At 44.3% G+C, this 24,025-nt stretch overlaps 2 protein-coding genes across 3 annotated transcripts in view; one reads left to right on the top strand and one right to left on the bottom strand.

The window, feature by feature from the left end:
• Positions 1–24,025, bottom strand: part of cdh23 (cadherin-related 23) — a gene marked incomplete at both ends in the record, with an annotated part of 273,834 nt that overhangs the window by 78,804 nt on the left and 171,005 nt on the right. For both annotated transcript variants that reach the window (XM_080739709.1, XM_080739708.1), the window contains 10 exons: positions 3,907–4,055; positions 5,202–5,315; positions 5,961–6,113; positions 7,606–7,825; positions 8,711–8,856; positions 9,638–9,824; positions 17,702–17,809; positions 18,388–18,500; positions 18,754–18,870; positions 22,908–22,980. In XM_080739709.1, coding sequence (XP_080595835.1) covers positions 3,907–4,055; positions 5,202–5,315; positions 5,961–6,113; positions 7,606–7,825; positions 8,711–8,856; positions 9,638–9,824; positions 17,702–17,809; positions 18,388–18,500; positions 18,754–18,870; positions 22,908–22,980 — 1,380 coding nt within the window. The remainder of the gene's footprint in view (positions 1–3,906; positions 4,056–5,201; positions 5,316–5,960; positions 6,114–7,605; positions 7,826–8,710; positions 8,857–9,637; positions 9,825–17,701; positions 17,810–18,387; positions 18,501–18,753; positions 18,871–22,907; positions 22,981–24,025) is intronic.
• On the top strand, positions 347–1,900 carry LOC308296687 (uncharacterized protein; the record flags this gene model as incomplete). Its single annotated transcript, XM_080740015.1, has 2 exons — positions 347–397; positions 1,385–1,900. The coding sequence occupies 2 exons, from the start codon at positions 347–349 to the stop codon at positions 1,898–1,900; spliced, it is 567 nt and encodes a 188-aa protein (XP_080596141.1).

The following is a 24,025-nucleotide window of genomic DNA, read 5'->3' on the forward strand; positions in this document are numbered from 1 at the left end:
GCACTTTTACATTTTGTAAAACATGGTTCTATTAAGAAAACAGCGGACAATGCCTCACAACATGCAGATTGTATATTTACACAATTTCTGACTCTAATATTTTGACAATTTGGCCAATGTTTAATTTGTCATTTTAGAAAACACTTATGCTGGTTTGTTTACTGTTGAGTGAGAAAGCAATGTTGCACATCAAGTTAATCACCCCTCAAAATAATTTGGGGACCCCCCTAGGGGTGCCGACCCACAGGTTGAGAACCACTGACGTTAAGTATGGTGGCTGAAATAGTGGAATGCATAGGAGGAGAAATAGTGTAAATCAGAGAGAGGAAGAAAACAAAAAGACAAGATGAAATCTTCGGTGGGGAAACTGGATAAGACGGGTAGTCTTGGTGGGCAGGTGAAATTGTGATATGCATGAGCAAAAATACATATGCATTTCCTTAATATACCATGACAATAGTTGGCATACATTACAAACAGGGAGAGAAAAGTGCACTTGTAAAAGAGGTTGAGAGGAATGAGCTTAAAAAGTTGCTGAGCTGTCAAATCTAAGGGAGCGACGACAAAGTGGGACAGCAGAGTGGAGAGGGACAGCACTGAACAGTCACCTGCAGAGCTGCATGCCTAATCATACAGCATGTGTGTGGGTGAGAGTAGAGAAAGTTTGTATCTGAGTAGCTGCTGCTGAAGTTTATGAGTGAAGCAGTGTGCGCGCACGCATGCACATGTGTGTGTATGCGTGCGCATGCGAGAACAGGGTGGTGGCGGTGACTAATGAAGCGACTCTCTAACGAGCCATCCCGCTCCAGTGGCCTTTTCACAGCTTTCCTGGCATTTGGTCTTAAAAATAATTTCACGTCCCAATGTGTTTCCCTTAAACCGATAAGCCATGCTTTGTCTCCGCTGAATTAAGGACGATGACATTTACAAATGTTATTGCGCTGAAGAGTGGGTACAGAGAATGAGAAGGAGGGGGATGGGGATAATTGGGGACCGGGGATGGGGGGGCTGGGTGCAGAGAATTTTACAAGGGGCAGTTTAATAAACCCAATTTGTATTACATTGAAGAAAGCCTGTCAACCATTGACTGTAAGGTATTCATTTATTTAATAGCTACATAATTGCTGCAAATGCCAACCAATCCCTGCATCTTATGTGTGCGCATGCATTTGTGTGTGCGTGTGTGTGTGTGTGTGTGTGTGTGTGTGTGTGTGTGTGTGTGTTGTGTGTGTGTGTGTGTGTGTGTGTGCTTCGCAAGCCCTTCGGGGTATATGATCCCAATAAACCGAAAATAAGCCTCCAAATAAGCCTAACTCAGCTTGGTTATGCTCGGCTGGTGAGACAAAACATTGAGCGTTGTTCTCCTGTGCTTTTCTCCCTCCAGGGCCAAGACATCATGAACACCAGCGAGGCAGAGTTCAACGTCACCTCTCTCTCCCCTACAACAGAACCCACCCTGCTGTTGTCGACTTTGTCCATCCTGTCCACCGCCACCACCCTGTCTCCGCCTACGCCGCTACCTCCAGACGCCTATGACCCCCAGCTCACCATCATGGTCGTGCTGGGTCTCTCCCTACTGCTGGCGGGCTTGGCGGCCTTCCTGGCGGTCTGCCGGCCCTCCTCCGGGGAGGAGGGGGACACTGAGAGCGGCTGTGGCCGCGGGGAGAGCCACAGAGCTCTGTCCAGCGAGCCCCAGCTCAAGGTGTGGAAGAGGCTGGGCTCCTACCGGCGCACGTACAACATGGCGTCGTTCCGGCGGCCGCAGCATCGCAGGCCACACTGCGAGCGCGAGCACGACCGCGCCTCCCAGTCAGCGGCCAGACAGACGCTGCAGCCCGAGGCCAGTGCAGAGCCTCATCTCACCACGCCGTGTCTGGTTGATTACGTCACCGAGATATGAACTGAGATGAACTGATCACAGGATGCAGGCTGACTGACTGACAGATGCCCCGGGGCTACCTGTCCTCTCCATCACTGGCCCTCAAACACTATTTGTAAATAATCCTTAGTGTTTTATTCTTTTTGGGGTACCAGGTTGGTAGGGCTTTTCTGTGTAGAATGTGTGTAATATGTGCCAGATTGTTCAGACCAGTGGTTCTCAAACCTTTTCATGTCAAGGACAGTCAGCTTGACACATGTTACTCTGCGGACCCCCATTTGAAAAGATATGCCAGGGACCCCCATGAGAGACGATTCTTTATGGATATAGTTGTGATTCTCAACCATTTTAATTTCAGGGATTACCCCGTTAGAGTCCATTTGGTTCCATTTGTACACTCTGAGTTACAGACCCATAAGGGTCCATTTGGTTCCTAACTATCAATCATTTGGCAGGGGGCCCCTTAGAACCCCCCTCGAACCCCACTTTGAGAAAACTGGTTTGGACAATCCCAGTAAAGTTATTGCCAAATGCTTTTGTTTCTTTCATCGATGTGTCAAATCCTGTAAACCCAAGTCATCTTACAGGTTGAAAATCAAACACTAAGAATGATTATGTCAATGTCGTTGGTCACTCAGATCAGTCACTCCAAATCAAACACAACAAGAAGGCAGCAATAACCAGAGCCTTTGCCCTGAAGAAGATTTTTTTCTTTTGTTTGTTTTTGTAACTGACGGACAGTTTCGTTGTAGAAAATAAAGTGTATTTTCCAGTTTTGACTCCAAAGAAATGTGTAAATAAGTGTGCAAGCATGTACAGTACGAATGTATTTTGGTGTCTCTTAGTCTTATTTATGCTTGTGTATATGAATGTTAACTTTTAATCAGCGTGCTATGTTTTGAAGTGTGTATGCATGTGTACAATTTACAATTTAGGCATTTAGCAGACTCTCAGAGCGACTTACAATAAGCAGGTAATACATCAATACAATAGATAGAAGATAATACGTCAATACATCAACAACAATTGCATAGGAATATCAATCTAGAAAACAATAACGTACTGTAGGTAGACCACGTACCTAATCAGTAAAAACAGTTTGTACAACCTAAAAATGCTATCTAGCTTTCATGTATGGTCATGGAGGGTAGGCGAGCTACAGTAAGTGCTATGGGTTTAGGTGGAGTCTGAAGAGGTGAGTCTTCAGTCCACGGCGGAAGCTAGGGAGTGAAGGTGGTTGCACACTGCTGCGTTTTTCGTTGCGAAATGCGTTTTTCAGGGCAAGGAGAGAGAGAGAGATAGAGAGAGCAAGGGACCGAGTGGTGCGCGAAACGGGCGGCAGTGTGCAAACGTGACTGACATAAAGTGAGCTTGATTTTTTCCCGAAATTCACTCCGATATTCGGCCCGAAAAACGCAGCAGTGTGCAACCACCTTTAGTCTGTAGTTCTAACTGCGACAGGGAGTTTATTCCACATAGCACCAATTATCCAATAAATTATCACAAATCTTCAAATGGCAACAATAATTTGTGCCATTTGAAGACTTTTGATAATTGGTGCTACTTGATAATTATTATCAAACTCTCTTTTGTTGTGTATGCGTGTGTTGAGGAAGCTCACTCACTGTGTATGTACAGAGAGAGTGTGCGTGCGTGCGTGCGTGCGTGCGTGCGTGCGTGTGTGTGTGTGTGAGTTTGTCTAGCTATACTTATGGGGACTAAACGCATGTTCACACAGTCACCTGCAGGGGACCTCTGACAGTGTGGGGACAAAATAGTAGGTCCCCACAACGGTTAGGTTTAGGGTTAGGGTTAGGGTTAGGTTTAGGGTTAGGGTTAGGGGTTAGGGATAGAGGTTAGGGTAAGGCCACAGGACTTGCATACAAATGAATGGAAGTCTATGTAATATCCCCACAAGTGATTTATATATATATAGTGTGTGTGTGTGTGTGTGTGTGTGTGTGTGTGTGTGTGTGTGTGTGTGTGTGTGTGTGTGTGTGTGTGTGTGTGTGTGTGTGTGTGTGTACCTGTAGAATGCTGGTTCCTGCGGGTACGTTCTCTAATATGCTGGTCTCATAGCTGTTCTGGAGGAAGATGGGTCTGTTATCATTGACATCCAGAACCTCCACATACACTGTGGCTGTGCCTGTATTCCGGCTGCCGGCTGGACCATTGTCTGCAATAGATTTGCGATTCACTTAGTGTACATAGATTTATAAATAGCTAGTTTATTTCAAAGGGGGCCGTCAAACCCAAATCATCTGTAATATATTTGTAGCACACCACGATGATCTATTGCAGAGGCTGGTCTCATACAACAGACATAAATCACCGGCTCATTGGTTGAAGGTTCACACGCCTTGGTTGAAGTTTAACCACATCAGCTCTCAGAAAACGCAAATTTGGAAGGCATTTTTTGAATCAGCCTCAGATCCAAAAGGGTTAACACAGGGGTCTTCAACAGGCGGTCCGGGACCCCTAGGGGGTCCTCAGAGTTACTACAGGCGGTCCTCCAAATCTTTCTGTGATAGAAACTTTTTTCTCCTTTTTTATATTAACCACAGACGTTTGGTGTAGAGGGGAAAAAGAGCAGACTAAGTACAGAGTGAAATGTCAAGTTATGTATAGACGATTCAAGTGGTTAAATACGTATCTGAAAACACAAATTAACATGAATCCAAAATACACTGATGATTTTGCTGTTAAACAATGAAACTATATGGAATCTATAAGAAGATCGTGGGGGTCCCTGCTTCATCCCTCTCAACTAAGGGGTCCTTGGCCTGAAAACCTTGAAGACCCCTGGGTTAACAGAATAGAACGTGTCAAGAGACTGTGATATGTTTCATCATACACACAAAAAAAAAGATGGGACCAAGTGGTATTAAACGGGTTGTGAAATATGCAGATAATTCTAAATTAGCGCAACACGGGTCAATCTAGGATGTCCTCTGGTACGTGTTCTCCCCTGTCCCTTGCGTCCACGGCCCCGTCAGTAATTTTGACACTGTGTCACCCTTACTCCACAGCTTACAAAACAGGAAAACCTCAAGAGTTTTTGTTCTTTCTTGACAGGAACAGAGAAGAGTTGAGCAACGCTTTGAAATCTCTGCAGACATGCAACAACTCTTTTGTTTCCCCTTCCCCCTTCCGGTCGGTGCCATCTTAAAATGACACGGTGAAAGAACACCTTTAAAGATGACAAAGACAAAGCAGGTGAAAGTGCAAAATCAAGCCCCCGCCCCCAGGAAACAAAGCTCCTTGGTGAAAACAAAGACAGTTAACAACTTTCATCATAAAAGCGAATGAGATTATAATTCACCTATAGCCTCCACGACCAGAGTGTATGCTGCCTGGGTCTCTCTGTCCAAACCCACCACTGTGCGGACCACGCCATCCCGAAAGCCCACACTGAATTTACCATCCTGATTGCCACCTGGAGAGCACAACACAGAGAATGACAATATCATTGAGCTATTTTCTTTTAAAAATACACACGCACACACACAGTCGGTGTCTGTCTCTCTCTCTCTCTCTCAAACACAAGTGTGCTCATACATACACAGACACACGCACGCACGCGCACGCACGCACTGACGCACACACACACACACACACACACACACACACACACACACACACACTAGGGATGGGACGATATGAAAATTGCGATTTACGATATTATCACGATAATCAAAATATCTCCAACATCCTTTATCCTGGTGCAGAACATTTGCCCAAAATAGCAGATCTACAAGCTCACAGCGCATCACACCGCATCACAACGTGACGCGTTGTGAGCTTGTAGATGGGCTATTTTTTAGCAAAGAGATTTGGTAGAGAGTGTAAAAAAAAAAGACTGTATCAATTCAAGTACGTTATTTCCAGGTCTGTTTTACCAATTATAGAGGGTTTAAATCGTACCAGATGTGCAGCTCGGCAAATAAAAGGTGAATTGATCCCAGTGCATTTCCAGAGGATAATTTCACGATAAATGTAAATCTCCACGATACGATTATTGTGAGAGTTTTTTCTCAATGTAAACGATAATAATGGTTATGGTCCCATCCCTAACGCAGACCTGTGATGAAGTAGCTGAGCTCGGCGTTGAGGCCGGCGTCGTTGTCGGAGCAGTTGAGGCGGACCACCATGTGGTCCCTGGGCACGCTCTCCTGCAGCGACACGTTGTACAGCGGCGGGTAGAAGGTGGGCACGGCGTCGTTCACATCCAGTACTGTCACACGCACGCACGCACGCACGCACGCACGCACGCACGCACGCACGCACGCACGCACGCACGCACGCACGCACGCACGCCACACACACACACACACACACACACACACACACACACACACACACACACACACACACACACACACACAGGGGTGGAAAAAGTATTCAAATGTTTTAGGTATAAGTATCAATACTGTGATGTAGAAATACTCTGTTCTTTAAGTAAAAGTCTGGGTAATCAAATTTTACCAAGTACAAAAGTATTGGCATCAAAATATACTTTAAAGTACCAAAAGTAAAAGTACTTATTATGCAGAATGTCCCGTTTCACAAGGTATTTATTATGTATAAAATGTATTAAATTATTTTGAAAATAGCAGATCTACAAGCTCACAAGAACATTTACGTCAATGATGCACTGATGATGGTCAAGGACTGAAACGTTAACATTCAACCAGTGGTCCGGGGACCATCAGTGGTCCTTAAGGGGGTTCCAGGTGATCCCCAGCTAAATGATGGAGAGTTGGTAACCACATGGACCCTTTCCATATGGATCTTTCACTCTTCAGAGCGTAAAATGAAACCAAATTGACCCATAAGGTCCATTAAATTATTGTTAAACATCTGCATTACTTACTGTGTACAAGAAGTCACAACATTAGAGAATGGACAAAAGATGGACAAGATGTTATCCAACGATAACAAAATATTCTATGTTTTGGGTCTGAGAGGCTAAATCTCATCAAATGGTGGTCCATGGCTCAAATGCCGAATAAATAATGGACCTTGATATGAAAAGGGTTGAAAACCACTGGTATAAATCATTTTCACTAAGTCATACTAGTTATCTCGTAGAGGCTTTCAACCAGTAGAGGGTGCTTTCTTACTCAACATTCTGTGATTCTGAGAGACCAGGACAACTGCATGTTTTTTGTGAGGGTACCTATACCCTAGGACAGGGGTTCCCAAACTTTTTTGTCTCAGGGCACCCCATAAATATTTTTTTAATCCGAGGCACCCCTACATTATAATTTTCACTCCCAGCACCTTAAATTTATAGCATATCATCGTTGTCGGGTGGAAACCAAACCGTTTGTTTTGTATTTATCATCTATAAAATGTACTAAACTAGTGAAAACAGCAGATCTACAAGCACAGCGTTGTGTGCTTGTAGATCTGCTGTTTTCACTAGTTTTGTGCGACAGAGTTTTCTGCCTGACAGTGACGATATTTTAGCGATTATGTTGCGAGGAAAACGTTGAGATAATGGCCATTTTGGTTAGAACTGACTGAAAATAACTTTGTACTTCAAGTTTAAAATGATACTAAATATTTCTTCAAGTGTCCAAATAAATTCCAAATATTATCAAATGATCTCGCGGCACCCCTGGACTGCCGTCGCGGCACCCCAGGGTGCCCCGTCACCCACTTTGAAAACCCCTGCCCTAGGAGACATGGGGAGAACATGGCAAACATGCAAAGCGTCTCACCCATGATGGTGAGCGTGGAGGTGGAGGTGCGGGGGAACTTCCCGGCGTCGTAGGCTATGATCCTCAGGTGGTACAGGCTGATCTGCTCGCGGTCCAGGGCCACGGTGGAGCTCAGCACGCCCGTGGAGGTGTTGAGGTGGAAGTCCAGACGGGGCATGCCCACCTGCAGCGCCATGGTCACCATGCCGTTCTTGTCCTCGTCCGGGTCCTCCACCTGGACCTGGCCCACACAAGGAGAGGATGTTTAGACCTTGAACCCATCCAGAACGGGTACACTATATTGTGTATCATTATTTAATGCTTTAACTATTGAAAAATAGCAGATATACAAGCTCACAGCGCGGCACCGAGTGCCGCGCTGCGAGCTTGTAGATCTGCTATTTTTGAAAAATCGTGAAAATTAGAATTTTGACCCGATTCTATAAGTGTCTTTTGAATCCTTCTAAGGTTTTTTGAAAAAAACTATGTTTCTATGTCAGCAATCTGGCTAGCCATCGTCAAAGAAAAGGCCCTTTTCACTTAACTGGAGCTCAGTTAGTCTGTTCTTGAGAGACTACCATGTCAGTGGTTCTCAAACCTTTTCATGTGAAGGACCCCCAAAATGATATTTATTTGGCCACGGACCCCCATCTCAAAATATTTAGTTCCAGGGACCACCCAGACACAACATTTTTGAAAAATCTTGAAAATTTGTGCGAGTCTTTGAATGTGTTGACCCGATTCTATAAAAAATTCTTCTAAATCCTTCCAAAATTCTTCTAAATCCTTCCAAAAACTGTTTTTTGTGGTTCAGTGGTTCTTAGTGGCCCCGAAATAATTGCCCCAACACTAAGATTGTAATGATAATATAACATTGATATTAAAAAGGTTTTACCACTAAATAAGAGCTTTTCAAGTATACTAGGTAGGTTCCATTGATCCAAGCCGGGGGAAAACAATCGACTGACCGATCAATAAGACAAATAAACATTCTCTGAAAATGCAACCACTGCAGACGTGCCAGTTATATTGCATTAACATACTCTACCATACAGATTGCTTGAAATAACATTCATTAAAACAAGTTTAAGGATTGCAGGTTTAAATGAACACTAAATGCTCTTACCTTGAAGACAGAGGAGCCACTGGGCAGGCCCTCTGGTACCTCAGCCACAAAGGGCAGGTTGAGGAAGGTGGGGTCGTTGTCATTGAGATCCAACAGGTTCACATAGACCGTGGTGCTTGTCGAGGCACGCAATGGGGGCGTGCCACCTACAGAGGGCGCCAGAGGGACACACATACATGTGTCACACATTTCAAAAAGTTTATTAGGCACAATAAAAGTTTCATAGTCAATAGAAAAAAGAAAAAAGAAAAGAAGAACAAGGCTTGCAGTAGCAGGCTAATCGTTGAGTATCGAAGGCCCCCTGCTAAGCATGAAATAAAGCAATTGTGGGTTGCTAACAGATGTGGTGCTTGCCATGCTGTTCCAGTCAAAAGCACTCAAATGGAAAGACAGACAGACACACATGGATGCTCATGCGTGCGCAAGTGTAAATGCACACATGCACACATTCTGCCCCGCACCCACATCTATGTTCTCAATCACATTCTGTCTCGCTTTGTCACGCACGCACACACGCGCACACGCACACGCACACGCACACACACACACACGTTCTCATGCACACATTCTCTGTCTGTCTGTCTGTCTCTCTCACACACACGCACACACACACATCTTTGCAAAGATTCTCTGTCTGACACACATTCAAGCACCAATGCACACATTCTTACATGCACACACACACACACACACACACACACACACACACACACACACACACACACACACACACACACACACACACACACACACACACACACACACACACACACACACACACACACACACACACACACACACACCCTTGCACAGATTCCCTCTCTGACACACATACAAGCACCGATGCGGATGCACACATTCTTACATGCATGCACACGCGCGCACACACACACACGCACACACAAGCACACACACACACAAACTCACGGTCCACAGCGGATATGACGATGGTCCTCATGAGCAGGGCCTCCCTGGAGTCATGGCTCTCTCGGTCCAGGGTGATGACGCGGGTGCGAATCCTCCCCGAGCTGCTGTTGATGGAGTAGTAGGGGTTGGGGTTCATGCTGTACACCACCGTACCGTTGTCCCCGTCGTCTGGGTCCACCGCCAGAACCTGGCCAAAGAAAAGTCTTTTTTTATCTGCTTAGGTTGGGTTAGATAAATACTAGATTTTGTTTGACAGAGCATAAAGATGAGTTGACATGTACGCCTTAGAGCAGGGGTCTTCAACAGGGGGTCCGGGACCCCTAGGGGGTCCTCAGAGTTACGACAGGGGGTCCTCCAAATCTTTGTGTGATAGAGACTTTTTTTCTCCTTTTCTATTTTACCACTTGAACCCTAGTGTCCATATTATGAGAACTTCAGCCAAAAATAGCAGATCCACAAGCTCACAGATCGGCTGGTGTAGAGGGGGAAAAAGAGCAGACTAAGTACAGAGTGAAAGGTCAAGTTTATTAAGTATTGACGGTTCAAGTGGTTAAATATCTGAAAACACAAATTGACATGAATCCAAAATACACTGATGATTGTGCTGTCAAACGATGAAACCATATGGAATCAATGAACAGGTTGTGGGGGTCCCTGCTTCATCTCTCCCTCAACTAAGGGGTCCTTGGCCTGAAAACGTTGAAGACCCCTGCATTAAAGCGTTTTTTTGGACTTCTAAGTGGCTTCAAAGTTCCACTTCATTTTCCATCCTCAATGACAAGCCTCCCACTGAGCACTATAGTCTAAAATTTGATTAGACATTATTTCAACGGCTATATATAGGCGGTCTAAACTGTATAATATAAACAATTATATTAGACATATAAACAATGTCTAATATAGGCTTACAGTCAAAAAAACTTTCACTTTTAGACCAATTTTAGACTAGTTCTTAGTGGGTTATTATTGCATTTGTGCAATAAAAGCCAATGTTCAGAGGCATTGTCAGTAAATTCGATCCCCCAGAAGATACAAAGTCTTTAACACGTCTGTGTCATGCACAACACATACACAGACCAATTGGATATGTTTGTTTCATTTCAATGGTTCCTGGAACCCACTTTGATAACCAGTGATTTAACAGTTTTATGAAAAACCTATGTTTCTATGACTCAGTGTCAGACCTTTTCTTGTCAAGGATCCCCCCAAATGATATGTATTTGGCCGCGGATCCCCATCTCAGTTGTTCCAGGGACCCCCAGAAGAGAAGATTTGAGTTAAAATGTTTGCTTAAAAATATATAATATTCAAAGATTCGATTTGCCCCCCAGCCTGCCCAGTCTATGTGTCCCTGAGCCAGACACAACCTGCTCCCTGGGAGCTGTATTAAAACACCAACTGCTCCTCACAGCTGGGATGTGTAAATGCAGAGAACACATTTCATGTATGGGCATGTAATTGTACAGTGACAAAAATACCCCAAAGGAGTGGGGTCTAAATTATAAATTAGTTTGACTAAGGTAGGCAATAAGCAAGGGAAAGCGGAACAAAGGAGGGGTGAAAAAAGGAGTAAGGAAAGAAAGTACAAGTGAAGTAGAATAGAATAATCCCCACTCCTAGGGGTGTTTTTTGTCACATTATATGTACACGGGTGAAATTTGTCCTTGTTGCTTTCCTGGCCGGGAATTGTACCTGGGACAACCAGGGGCTCTGGTTCCCCAGGCGGGCTGACTAACCACTGACTGACTTCACTCAGCTATGGCCGCTGAGTGAATTCCGGCTTTTCCCCCTGTACACCAAATCTCTATGCTGAAAAAAGACAATCTAGAACCGCGCGCGAGCTCCAACGTGGATCTTGGACTTCATGTGGTCAGCCTTTGATGTCAGTCATCTAATCTATGATGTCATATCAGTCACCCGACGGTGTATGGTGCCCGGTGTCAAGTTGGTCTGATAGGCGGATGTACAGAAATGCAGATCACACCGATATATACAGTATATATGCATATATGAAGATCTGGTTGCCCAGAACTGCAGATCCAAATGATATGCCCATATCTCGACAACCAGGTTAAAGTCTGGGCCCCCATAGTCAAAAACCCCAGTGGGGGTCTCTAGTGTTTTTTATTTTATTTTATTTTTTTAACTTTTTTAAATATATTGGACTGATAGTCCCACATATGTTATCATACCTAAATGTCCAAATAGATAAACGTATTCCCACCTGAAAGATGCTTATTCAACTTTTATTCATGCTGAGAGTTAATACCAAGCGAGTAGACAGTCAGGAAGCGCAGCTCTCACTCACACACGCGCACGCACGTACACACACACACACACACACACACACACACACACACACACACACACACACACACACACACACACACACAGTGACACACACAGTGGTGCTGATCAAGTGCTGACTGACTGGAAGCAGCCAAAACCAAACCGTCAAAGCAAAGCTGTTGTGCTTCAAAACACATTGATGAGAGGTAGGATAAAAAACATTTGTTTGCCCCTTTCCACTGTTTCCTCCTCTTTATACTTTGATAGTTTAGCGTTCAGGCAGTCTGTCTTTCTGCAGTCTTTCTTTTCGGCTGGCAGCTGTGATCAATACACTAACGATCGACCAATTTATTCTCCGATGGTTGCGCACTGTATATCTCCAATCGCAATCCCTATATTCAATCTACAAACTCACAAGGCGTCATGCCGCACTGCGTTGTGAGCTCAAGATCTGCAAAGTGATTTATTATGATGAATCATGCTTAACATGTGTTGTAGCCTACATCTCGCTGCAGAGAAGTCAGTAATAATTATGATAAAAGTAGGCTATGTAATCATTAAAATTATAATTATTATAGGCTCCACTAAATGGTCAGTCCACAAATGTAGGCTTATTTGCAAATGGAAAGGGGGGGAAACAGCTTGTTTACAGTTCACTTTTGCTACCACTTATATTGGATTGTATTTATTTTTATGCTCTGTATCACAATGCTTGTAAAGCAGTCAGTCTTGGAGTTCCCTAACATTGTTTAACTATGAATTAATTCAATTAGCCTTTCATTATAGCCCCAAAGACACCCAAAATAATATTGTGAAAGGAAAAATATGACTTAATAAAGAAAACCCGTTTTAGATGACTTTATACCTGAAAATATCCATTTTAGCCGACTTTATACCCCAAAAATACCTGAATTTTCGGCCGGAGCTATGTGCCCGTGAGAGGTTACCCAAATATGACGGCCCCCATAGCTCTCTCTGGGCATAATTCGAACCCTGTCGACAACTATCTGCCCGATCAACTTCAAACTCGGTGCGCATATTGCTGACTAAGTACCCAAGGGAGTGCGGTGCCTGGCACGAAGTTGGTCGGATAGGCGGTTGTCCAGAATCGACGATCCAACTTATGTAGATTCGGTTGTATATATGAGCATACACTGATGACACAGGATCTCCATATATGGACATAAAAAGGACAAAGACAGACAGATACTGAGATCTTAGACAAAAGGACACAGGCAGACTGTCAGGTACAACAGGTAATCTGACAATGGCTACAACAGGCACTGAATAACCGGGTGGGGCATGCATTCCCAACTTGCATTGTTCTCGAGTAGGCCGGTCTAGTAAGTGTAAAAAATATATATATATATTGGAGTCATTTCCGTGGCCTGCTGGCCACACAAAATTTGCTGTGGATCGGTCCAACGGTTTACAAGATTAGCTCCGGAGACGGACAGACACACAGACTCGGCAGCCATGTTTCTACTGACAAAATACATTACATGAAGATATATTTGTATACTGCTTGTGTTTCTTCAAAAGGACAAAACACAAAAAGCTCGAGAGCTTATTTCCACTGTGGCCCTTTAACCATTTAAACCCCAGCGTTTAGCAGATCGACAAGCTCACAACGCGTCGCAGTGTGAGCTCATCGATCGACTATGTTCAGCGGAAGCTTTCCCCACAACACTGAGGAGACACTAGCATGGAGCCCTGATGGACTCCGCACAACCATATGGGGTTTAAGTGGTTGATATGGCCCAGCTTACGCCATGCTTGGGTGTGCCTAACAGGGCCCCAGGCTTCTGTCAGAGTGCGCGTCTTGCTTTCAGTGCCAACATTTCTAATGAGTTGAAATGGTCCGCAGGTCCACATTCCTTTGGCGTCAACATGGCACACAAAAGGTCACTATAATGACGGCGAGGGCTTTTTTCTGCCCAATCACGTTGCGGGACAACATTTTCCAGACACCACAAACACACACACACTGAAAATCTCTGTCTCTCTGATCCAATGGGCAAGACAGAAGGATATGAAAGAATATACACTACAGTATGTGCATTCTTTCATGTACAGTATATAATAGTGTGCTGTCAGGCAGAAACCACCATGTGTCTCCATATTTTCAACTTTTCATGTTTTTTTTCACCCCTCAAATTAACGCATTATACTTCACACAATAGTTTCGCACAAAAGTAGTCAAAATAGCCAAACTATAAGCTTACACATATTCTTTTGAAATAATAACAAAAAAGAACGGTTTTGGGCATTCAAGGTTTCCACCTGACCGCGCCGATATGTACAATCTCAGACAATAGATGTCTTTAAAACACTGCTAAAAATCCATTTGTTTCGGAATCATTTTGGCGTGTAATATAAATATTTCACATTATAAATTGTATTAAACTCATTTCATGTTTTTGTTGCTCTGTGATGTTATGTTTTATTTCATTGTATATATTGTACAGCACCACTTTTGTTTTGAAAGGGGCTTTATAAATACATTTACCTTACCTTACCTGTCAAGAGTCTATGAGTCATGTACTGTAATGTACAGTCAGTCTCTCAATAGTTATTATCCTTAACAGGCCTCTCGTCTTCAACCCCCCCCCCCCCCCCCCCCCCCCCCCCCCCCCCCCCCCCCCCCCCCCCCCCCCCACCCCCCCTCCATCGTCCAACTGCCCTCTCACATCAGTCAGATGAAAGAAAAATGATACTGTCTCTGTTCTGACGCAGAGTGGTGATGGGTGATTAATGTGTGAGGCCGCGGGAGCCTGGATAAAAAACACTGTCTGGTGTTTTAAAGAGCGGATCAATTATTCAACACGCTGACGAAGAAACGCTGGAAACTGGTTAATTGGTCATTAGGGGAACAAAGGTTTTGCGGGTCTTTAATTATTAAGGGGACATGGTAGACAGACATCTCACTGGTCCATTGATTAGCCACTGCACAGGGCCAAGGTAGTGGATATAAGATGAGAGGGGGTAACATATTCATGGCTGGCCATGGCCAGGCACGGCTAATCAATCTGTGCCCGTGGAGAGAACATTAAAGAGCGGGCAAACTCATTAGCCTCGTCTATTGAACTGCGGCCTGAGTAGAGCAAAGGAGAATATTGTTGTTGAATGAGATATAGAGCTGGTTTTCTGTGTGTGGCAGAAGGTGTGCAGGCAGCGAATGCAAACCGCCAACGGAGGCTTGAGTGCTATAGGGAGCGCACTGGGATATGGGATAGCGAGGAGAAGGTGTGTTTCAGAGATGGGATTTATGGCTCTTTGAAGTGAGCTGGATCTCTGGGATCCGTTCCTTTCAAAGAGCCATTCAAAAGACTGGCTAATTTTAGTTTGTAGATTTTGATTATAATTACAAATCAATTCAACCCTATATACATTTCGTCCATATATACATTTTACGCCATTTGAAAATAGCCGATCTACAAGCTCACAATGTGTCGCGTTGCGATGCATTGTGAGCTTGTAGAACTGCTATTTTCAATGTGTTGCGAGTGCGACACATTGTGAGCTTGTAGATCTGCTATTTTCAAATGCTTTTTCTAAATTTTATTCATTGGAAAACCTGTGAAATGGGACATTCTGCATAATGAGTACTTTCTACTATTGGTACTTTTGGTACATTTTGATACCATTACACTTGTACTTTTACTCAAGTACATTCTAATTCCAAACTTCTACTTATTTCTACACTGCAGTGTTGTTACTTTTACGTTTTTTTTTAATAAAAATATCAAACTGCAATGTAGAAATACTCTGCAAGTAAAGAATGTACCCCCTTCCTCAAAAAAAGGAACGGCTCCCTATACTGCGAACCGGATCCCATCGTTCATTTCAAAGAGCCGTTCAAAAGACTCGATTTGTTCGCGAAAGTCCCACCTCTAGTGTGTGTGTGTGTGTGTGTGTGTGTGTGTGTGTGTGTGTGTGTGTGTGTGTGTGTGTGTGTGTGTGTGTGTGTGTGTGTGTGTGTGTGTGTGTGTGTGTGTGTGTGTGTGCGTGCGCGCCTAATCCATGCACTGGCCACCAAATTCACCGGCTCACTGGACATCTCCACAAGGGCTCCTCAGGTGGTCCCTGGTCGCCATGGAAACACTGACTGACCAGGGCCACTGTACACAGGCCCAATTATGGGAGTGTAAGGCCGGGTGGTCCGTGATATTGGAAATGGTCAGGAGGGGGCAAGGGAACCTGGCATACAGTGCACAGACACACACAGTAAAGTCCGGGGTGTCAATTTAACTATTTTTCTGCCTTTATTGATAGTTATACAGTAGACCAGGGGTCTTCAACATTTTCAGGCCAAGGACCCCTTAGTTGAGAGAGAGATGAAGCAGGGACCCTCACAACCTTCTCATAGATTTCATATAGTTTAATTGTTTTACAGCACAATCATCTGCATATTTTGGACCGTCAATACTTAATATACTTGACCTTTCACTCTGTACTTATTGTGCTTTTTTCCCCTCTACCAAACCTCTTTGCCGAAAATAGCCGATCTACAAGCTCACTGTAGGTCTGCTATTTTTGTCTAAAGTTCTCCGCATATGGACGCTAGGGCTCAAGTGGTTAATATAAAAACAAGTTTCTATCACTCAAAGATTTAGAGGACCCCCTATACTATAGTAACACTGCAGACCCTTGCAGTAGACTGAGGGGAAACGGGGATAGAGATGGGGGGGGGGGGGGGGGGGGGGGGGGGGGTGACACGCAGCATAGGTCGCCGGGATCGGGACTCCAACCCGTGACACACTGTCAGGCTGAGTCCAGGACGAACCATTTTTTTTAATGCACCTGTAAGGGTGCATTTGTTTGCAATTCGTAAACTAACACTCATCATTCTAAAGTGTAACACTCCAGATGCTGCTTCTTATGGTTGGTATTAAAATCAATGGATGCACCTTTAATGAACCTCAAGTGAAGGATAACTACATTCTTAGCACTACAAATACCTGTTCCCTTTCATCTCTCTACACCTCTCTTTAACTCAGCGAGATAAGTTCCTGTTTCTTCCTCAGCTAAGCAGTCAAGTCATTTGCTATGCATACTACAGGCTACATTTTAATTAGCAATCGGACTCCCTTAATTACACTCACCGGCGCCTCTTTAATTAATGGACAATCAGGGCTTAATTAACAACAACACACTGCCAAAGACACCAGCAGGAAAATGAGAAGAGTTTGTTATAATGGTACGATGTTTACATATGGATGACCTACAGTGTGACTGTACGCTGATGTCATTGAACTGTCTTGTGAGGTCAATGGATGTTAACATCCTGGCCGTATATAGTCTCAGTGATGCTATGGTGGAAGATGATTAAAAAGGTTACAAAGAAAATCATATATACTGTAGGTAAGGTGCCTTCTTCAAATTGTGAGGCATGCTTGCTCTGAAATGTAGCGGCCCTTATTCATATTCTTAAAAGTTTCATACAGTTGAGTGGTTCCGCTTGAGAGGATAAAGCCAACATTTTACTCAAAAAATCACCCAAGCACACCGATGGAAAAATGAACCTGATGTTCAGGGAAGCAGACAGCCTATTGGTTCAACACCGACACTGTTAAAGTCAGAGTGTTCATTTACACTCTGAGAGTTAGCAGTTACACTCCCAGAGTTACAAATGAGTGAATTAACACAGAGGATCCTTTTTTACATGTGTGCCAAGATTGATGAGTCAGAATCAGCCTCTGTTCTTTTCCCACATGGTGAGTGAGGTGGAGTGGAGGTTTTTCAGGCAAGGTCAGCGACAGACAGAGAACTCACAGAGATGACGTCCGTATCGATGGGGCTCCTCTCCACCACGTTGGCATGGTAGGGCTCGTCCTTCCATACGGGGGCGTTGTCATTGACGTCCAGGATGGTGATATTCACCTAAAGAGAACAGAGCGAGTCAGGAAAACCCTGTGATGAAATTAACTGCTATTCCTCATCAAGGACTTGTTACTCGTCAGATTATACAGTATATTTCAGTTTGTATTCAGTCCTACCAGGTCTGTTTAATTAACTGAAGGCTGCATATTTGCATAGATACACGTGGAAAAAATACTGAGGTGGGGAAAGGAGAGTTCAAACAGGGTGTTGTTGAGGTTGCGTTTGTGGGCAGAGGTGGTTATTTGCTCGACGCAGACTACGCAGTTGCATAGAGCCCAGAGGATAGACGAGGCCCCCTGGGCTGCCCCGTAAAAATTACGTTTTGGTCTGCATGTAAACCCAACGTTAAACACAACATCGCTCCGTCGCCACTTCTCTCTTTCTCTCTCTCTCTCTCCCTCACACACACCACGCATAGAGATCAGCTAGCAGCACTGCAGCACGTCAAGCAACTGCATGTGTCAAATAGACGAACCCAATTTTTTCCCGTGTGCGCTGCGGTGGGGCCCCCAAGTTCTACTTTGCGGGGAGCCCCCTGTTTGCTAGATCCGCCACTGATTGTGGGCAAAGTTTGTTACCGTGCAGATGCCAGTCTTCTGTAGCGGTCCTACCCCTCCGTCCACAGCTCTGACAATCAGGATGTACTCTGCCTTCTGCTCCCTGTCCAGGAGAGCTGTGGTAGTGATCTCCCCTACACACACACACACACACACACACACACACACACACACACACACACACACACACACACACACACACACACACACACACACACACACACACGTACATCACAACTCAAGTAAAAAAACTATGCACATACATTATACATGCACACAGACTCATGTGTGTTTATGCACACACACGTATTTCACAAAAGTGCACACACACACACACACACACACACACACACACACACACACACACACACACACACACACACACACCTGAGCGTGTGTTGAGACGGAACTGGGAGGAGCCCTCCAGGGAGTAGATGAGTGAGACCTGGCCAAACTCTCGCGAGGCGTCCAAATCTGTGGCATTCACAAACAGCACGGTTGCCCCTGGAAGGAAGGAAGGGAGGCAGGGAGGGAAGAGATGGGATGGAAGTTCAAATCAAAAGGTTAGGGTGCCAAGGAATACAAGAAAGAAACAGAGGTGGGGGGAGAGAGAGAGAGTTAGGTGATTATATATTATCTCAAGAAAAGAAGGGGTTACCTATTTGGGCTGTATTCTTGACATCAAACTGATGAAAAAGTGCATCAATCAAAGGTTTTGGGCAGGATTTCCTCTTTTGTCAACAAAGGTGCTCTCAAGACTCTAGCTGGAGGCCTCATTCAATGCTATTTTGATTATGCTTGCACCCCTTGGTTCTTCAACATCTCAATGTCACTAAAAAACTAAGCAGTCCTCCAAAAACAAACTAGACTACTTCTCAGCCTTAAGCCCATGACCCACCTAATTCCAACACACTTTGCTAGTTTGGGATGGCTCAGGGTAGAAGTATATAGGCCTATGGGATATAAATGGGGTTGGCATTTAAGAGAGTCAAAGGGACAGTGCTCTCATACCTGTCTAACTACTTCTCCAAAGTGAGTGACACCCACAGCCACAACACTGATTGATTGATTGATTGAAGGCTTTATTAGAAGTTTGCATAGGAAAATGTACAGATTCATGACGGTACAGTTCACTGGTACAAGGTCTACTAAAAGGAGATCCATGAAAAGACTAAGCTTATTTCAACAGGAAACCATTAAAGTATCTCATATAACATTGAATGACAGACAAATAGAACACAGTACTATGCAGTAGATATGTAAAGAAAAAAAGAAAACAGTAGGTCTATACAATCAGTAAGTACAGTATATACAATATATACAAGGAAGGGGCAGATAACAGTAAGTCTAAACAATCAGTATGTACAGTATATACAAGGAAGGGGCAGGGAGGGTAGGGTTGGGCTAGGTTTTTTACCAGTTGCGAACGGCTGCTGCCTGTAAGTGGTTTTTCAGGGCATTTTTAAAGGATGCTAGTGATCCACACTCCTTTATGGCCTTCGGTAAGGCATTCCACATTTTTGTGGTGTAGCAGAAGAACGAGTTCGACCCTTTCTTTGAGTTGACTCTGGGTTGAACGTGATCTGTGGCACTGCCTCTGGTGTTGTAATTATGGACATCCTTAACGTTTATAAAGTATTTTGACAGGTACTTGGGTATCATAGTGGTGTGGTGTATCTTGTACACCAGGCCCATTGCAAGTTGCTGTACTCTGTCATCTACTCTGAGCCACCCTACTCTTAACTGGTGAGTAGCGGTGAGGTGAGTCTGATAGGGAAGGTTAAGCAGGACCCTAATTAGTTTATTTTGGGCTGTTTGGAGTTTAGTTTTAAGGGCTTGTGGGGCGTCACGATACCATACGTGGACTCCGTAGTCAAAGAGGGGCTGGATTATTGCACCAGCTATGGTCTTCAGTGTGTTGAAGTTGACCATTGGGGCGATCCTCTGTAGGAAACGAGTTCGTTGGTTGATTTTTTTTATTACTTTTGAAGTCATCTTTTCGCTGGAAAGATTAGCTTCAAGGATACATCCTAAGTAAGAGATTTCGTTTTTTCGTGTTATGACCTTGTCACCCACTTTGATTGTGAAGTCATCTACCTTTTTGAGATTATGATTTGATCCAAAGAGGATGGACTCGGTTTTTCCCAGGTGAATTGATAATTTGTTGTCGTTAAGCCATGTGCAGATCTTACTCAGTTCAGAGTTAAGTGTCTTTTCAACCTGCAAGTGGTCCTTGCCCGAGACTAGGAGAGCCGAGTCATCCGCGAACAGGAACAGGTTGCAGTCGCAAGCAGATGCCATGTCGTTCACGTATATTAGGAACAACAGAGGTCCCAGTATGCTACCTTGAGGAACACCACAGCTTACTGGGAGGGGGGGGGACAGGGTTCCGTTAATCTCCACCACCTGTTCCCTCCCCACCAGGTAAGATTGCATCCAGCTCACTGCTGCGCTGTCAAGACCGATGGCTTTTAGTTTCTCAATCAGAATAGCATGATCCACGGTGTCAAATGCCTTCTGGAGGTCCATCATGACCATGCCACTATATTTGCCCTGATCCGCTTCGCGTTTGATTTGGTCAGTCAAATAGAGAAGGCATGTGTCAGTGGAATGGGATTTTCTGAATCCAGATTGGAACTCGTAAATCAGATTATTCTCATCGAGATAACTTGCAATCTGTTCGTAGACTATTTTCTCCATGACTTTGGATATGGAGCTAAGAATGGAAACGGGGCGGTAGTTTCCAGGGTCTAGTTTGCTACCTTTTTTGTGCAGGGGGGTTACTTTTGCTAGTTTGAAGTCCTGGGGGACATGACCCTGTTCGATGGAAAGGTTAATTATGTGGGTAATGATTGGAGCAATGGTGGCGGCTGAATCTCTGAGAAATCTAGCTGGGATTTTATCAAGGCCAGTGGCCTTGTGCTGAGGTAGGGCGCTCAATTTTTTAAACACTTCATCAGTTGTCACTGTGGAAAGTTTAAAGCTGTCTTTTCTGACGCCCAGTTTTTTGTAGAATTTTTTAACAAATTCTTCACCATACCGCCCAGATGGGGCGACCAGTCTTTCGACCAGTGAACGGGCTGTGGTGGTAAAGGTTTTGTTAAGATGGGTAGCCACTTCTCCTTTGTCAGAAATGAGAGCGGCGTCCGTTTTGATGTTTATGTTGTGGCATATGGTTTTTGATTTTAAGCCTAATTGGTTGTTAAGCAACTTCCATAGGTCTCGTGGTTTGTTTTTGTATTCCTCGATTTTGTCGTCGAGAAGAAGAAGGAGCAACCATTATCTGGTACCACCCGAATTTAGAACAAACATAGGACAATTCTCATTCAACTACATGCCCTGACACCATCAATTAAAGGATATGTGTAACACTGGTTTCTTTCAAAATTGGCCTGAGAAAACATCTATTGGTAAATCTAATCTCTTTTTTGTTCATATAGTGTTTGTATTTATTGATGACATGTATTATTGTGCAAATTTGTTATGCTATGTTGATGAATTGAATACGTAGGACCACAATGGTCTTACTGTACAACATGCTGTTTACATTTCTGACTAATAAAGTATTCAATCAATCAATCAATCAATCAATCAATCAAGAGAGAGAGAGACAGAGAGACAGAGAGAGAGGGAGAGAGAAACGCAGTGGCAGAACGGTTTTACAGTTTATTGGGAGGGTTATGGAGGATGTGTGAGCAACGAGAGACAGAGAAGGCCGAAAAACAGACAGACAGAAGGACAGACAAACAAACAAACAAACAGAGCAGCAGTGGCAGCCAAAGACAGAACTAATTGTCGCAGCGCCCTCACCACATTGGCTGTGAGTTGGTTTATGGATTAGTGGATTATCAGCTTGTTTGGCACATCCCATGTTTGGCAGTGGTCTGATCAATACCGTGGCAGACAAGAGGGGATGAGAGTCTGGCCTGAGCCCCAGGGTTACCCTGGAGCCCCTTCCCCTCTGAAGCCCAAGCCAGGAGTCCCTTAGTGCTATAGCCATAGTCCTTTAAACCTCACCCTCAACTATCCTGCTGCTACTGTTAGCAAATGTTCTCTCAACATCAGTCTGGAGACACAGAGAATAGGCAAGCGTCTGCCAGAGCTCAGAAAGAGGTGGAGGGGTGGGGTGGTTGTGGTCAAGTATCTAATTTACCCCAGGCGATTGGAAATTCATCTACTGTCTGGAATAAAAGAGTCTTCTGAATGCATGCATAAGAATGAATAAAGCAACTGACAATTTTGCACCCTGAACAGCCAATTTACTCCACCCTCACAAACACATAAAATACTATACAGAGACAAAACAAAGACGCGGTAGAGGCCAGCTAGGGAAATGACATACTGTAGGAAAACTGCCCCAAGGGAGGCAGGGGTATAATGGAACATGCTAATAATGCGAACTCTCCATTTAAGTCAGTCGGTGTTGCACAGGAGAGGGTCATAAAAAGAAAGCTGCTTTGTAAGTTACTGCTGTATTGGTTGCAAAACTGTCATCTCTTCTCTGTAACGCTGACATGCATCAAGTACTCTAATCAACCCACCTGCATTAATATTCTCTGGGATCTTGACAATGTAGGACTGCTCGCTGAACTTGGGTGGGTTGTCATTTTCATCCTGGAGGAGATTCAAACACCACAGCTTCATGCGAGGGCAGCGAGAACGGCTACATTCATTAACATTGAGCAGAAGAAGAACAGTGACTGTTCGCTTATGCTTGCGCGTCCTGTGGGTTTTGTGTCTGGCCCAGAACAATTTCTCAATTTCTCATGTGGCCTCCCATGGAAAATTATTGCCCACCCGTGATCCAGAAGTATTGGATTTTTGATCGTGTATGAGATGCATATCAAATTTTCTCAGACTGACACTGTATACGCACAATGCATACTGATACCGATTCCAAATCACTCTACTATCCTGTAGGTATATTGTACATGATGCTATGATTGCACATCCATCAAGAAGAGTTGATTTAAAAATATATAAATAATAATAAATCAATAGCTCACAATGCATTGCAATATGAAGCATACTGTAGATCTTCTATTGCAGTGGTTCTCAACCTGTGGGTCGGGACCCCCAGGGGGGTCTCCAAATTATTTTGGGGGGTCCCCAGATGATTAACTTAATGTGCAACATTGCTTATGAGGGTATCTGCACATTTCTAAAGTGACAATTAAACATTGGTCAAATTGTCAAATATTAGAGGCAGAAATTGTTGAAAATAGCTGATGCTCACAACGCGTTGCAACGCAAGGCGTTGTGAGCATGTAGATCTGCAATTTTCACAATAGAACAGTGTTATACAAAATGTAATTCCTCAACTCTTAGTGCTCGTCGGATTATGTCATGAAACTAGCTTTTTTTTAGGGGGGCATGGTGGTGCAGTCTGTAGTGCTGTCGCCTCACAGCTAGAAGGTCCCAGGTTCGATTCCCACCGGGGCGCTGGGGGTGTGTTCTCTCCTCCGTGTCATCAGTGCCTAGCCTAGTAAACTAGACTCCTCCTGCCTTCTGAGTCTGGTTTACAAGGCTAATCAGTGCCCATACCCTGGGTGGGGTTGGCGAAAGGGCCTTTCTATGTGGAGTTTGCATATTCTCGCATGTCCCCTAGAGCATGCAGTAATCCTGGCCTCCCTGGCCAGCTGGGGTGCCTGATGGAGGG

This window comes from Nannobrachium achirus (assembly GCF_963921795.1).
Source record: "Nannobrachium achirus genome assembly, chromosome: 13".
Taxonomy (NCBI): domain Eukaryota; kingdom Metazoa; phylum Chordata; class Actinopteri; order Myctophiformes; family Myctophidae; genus Nannobrachium; species Nannobrachium achirus.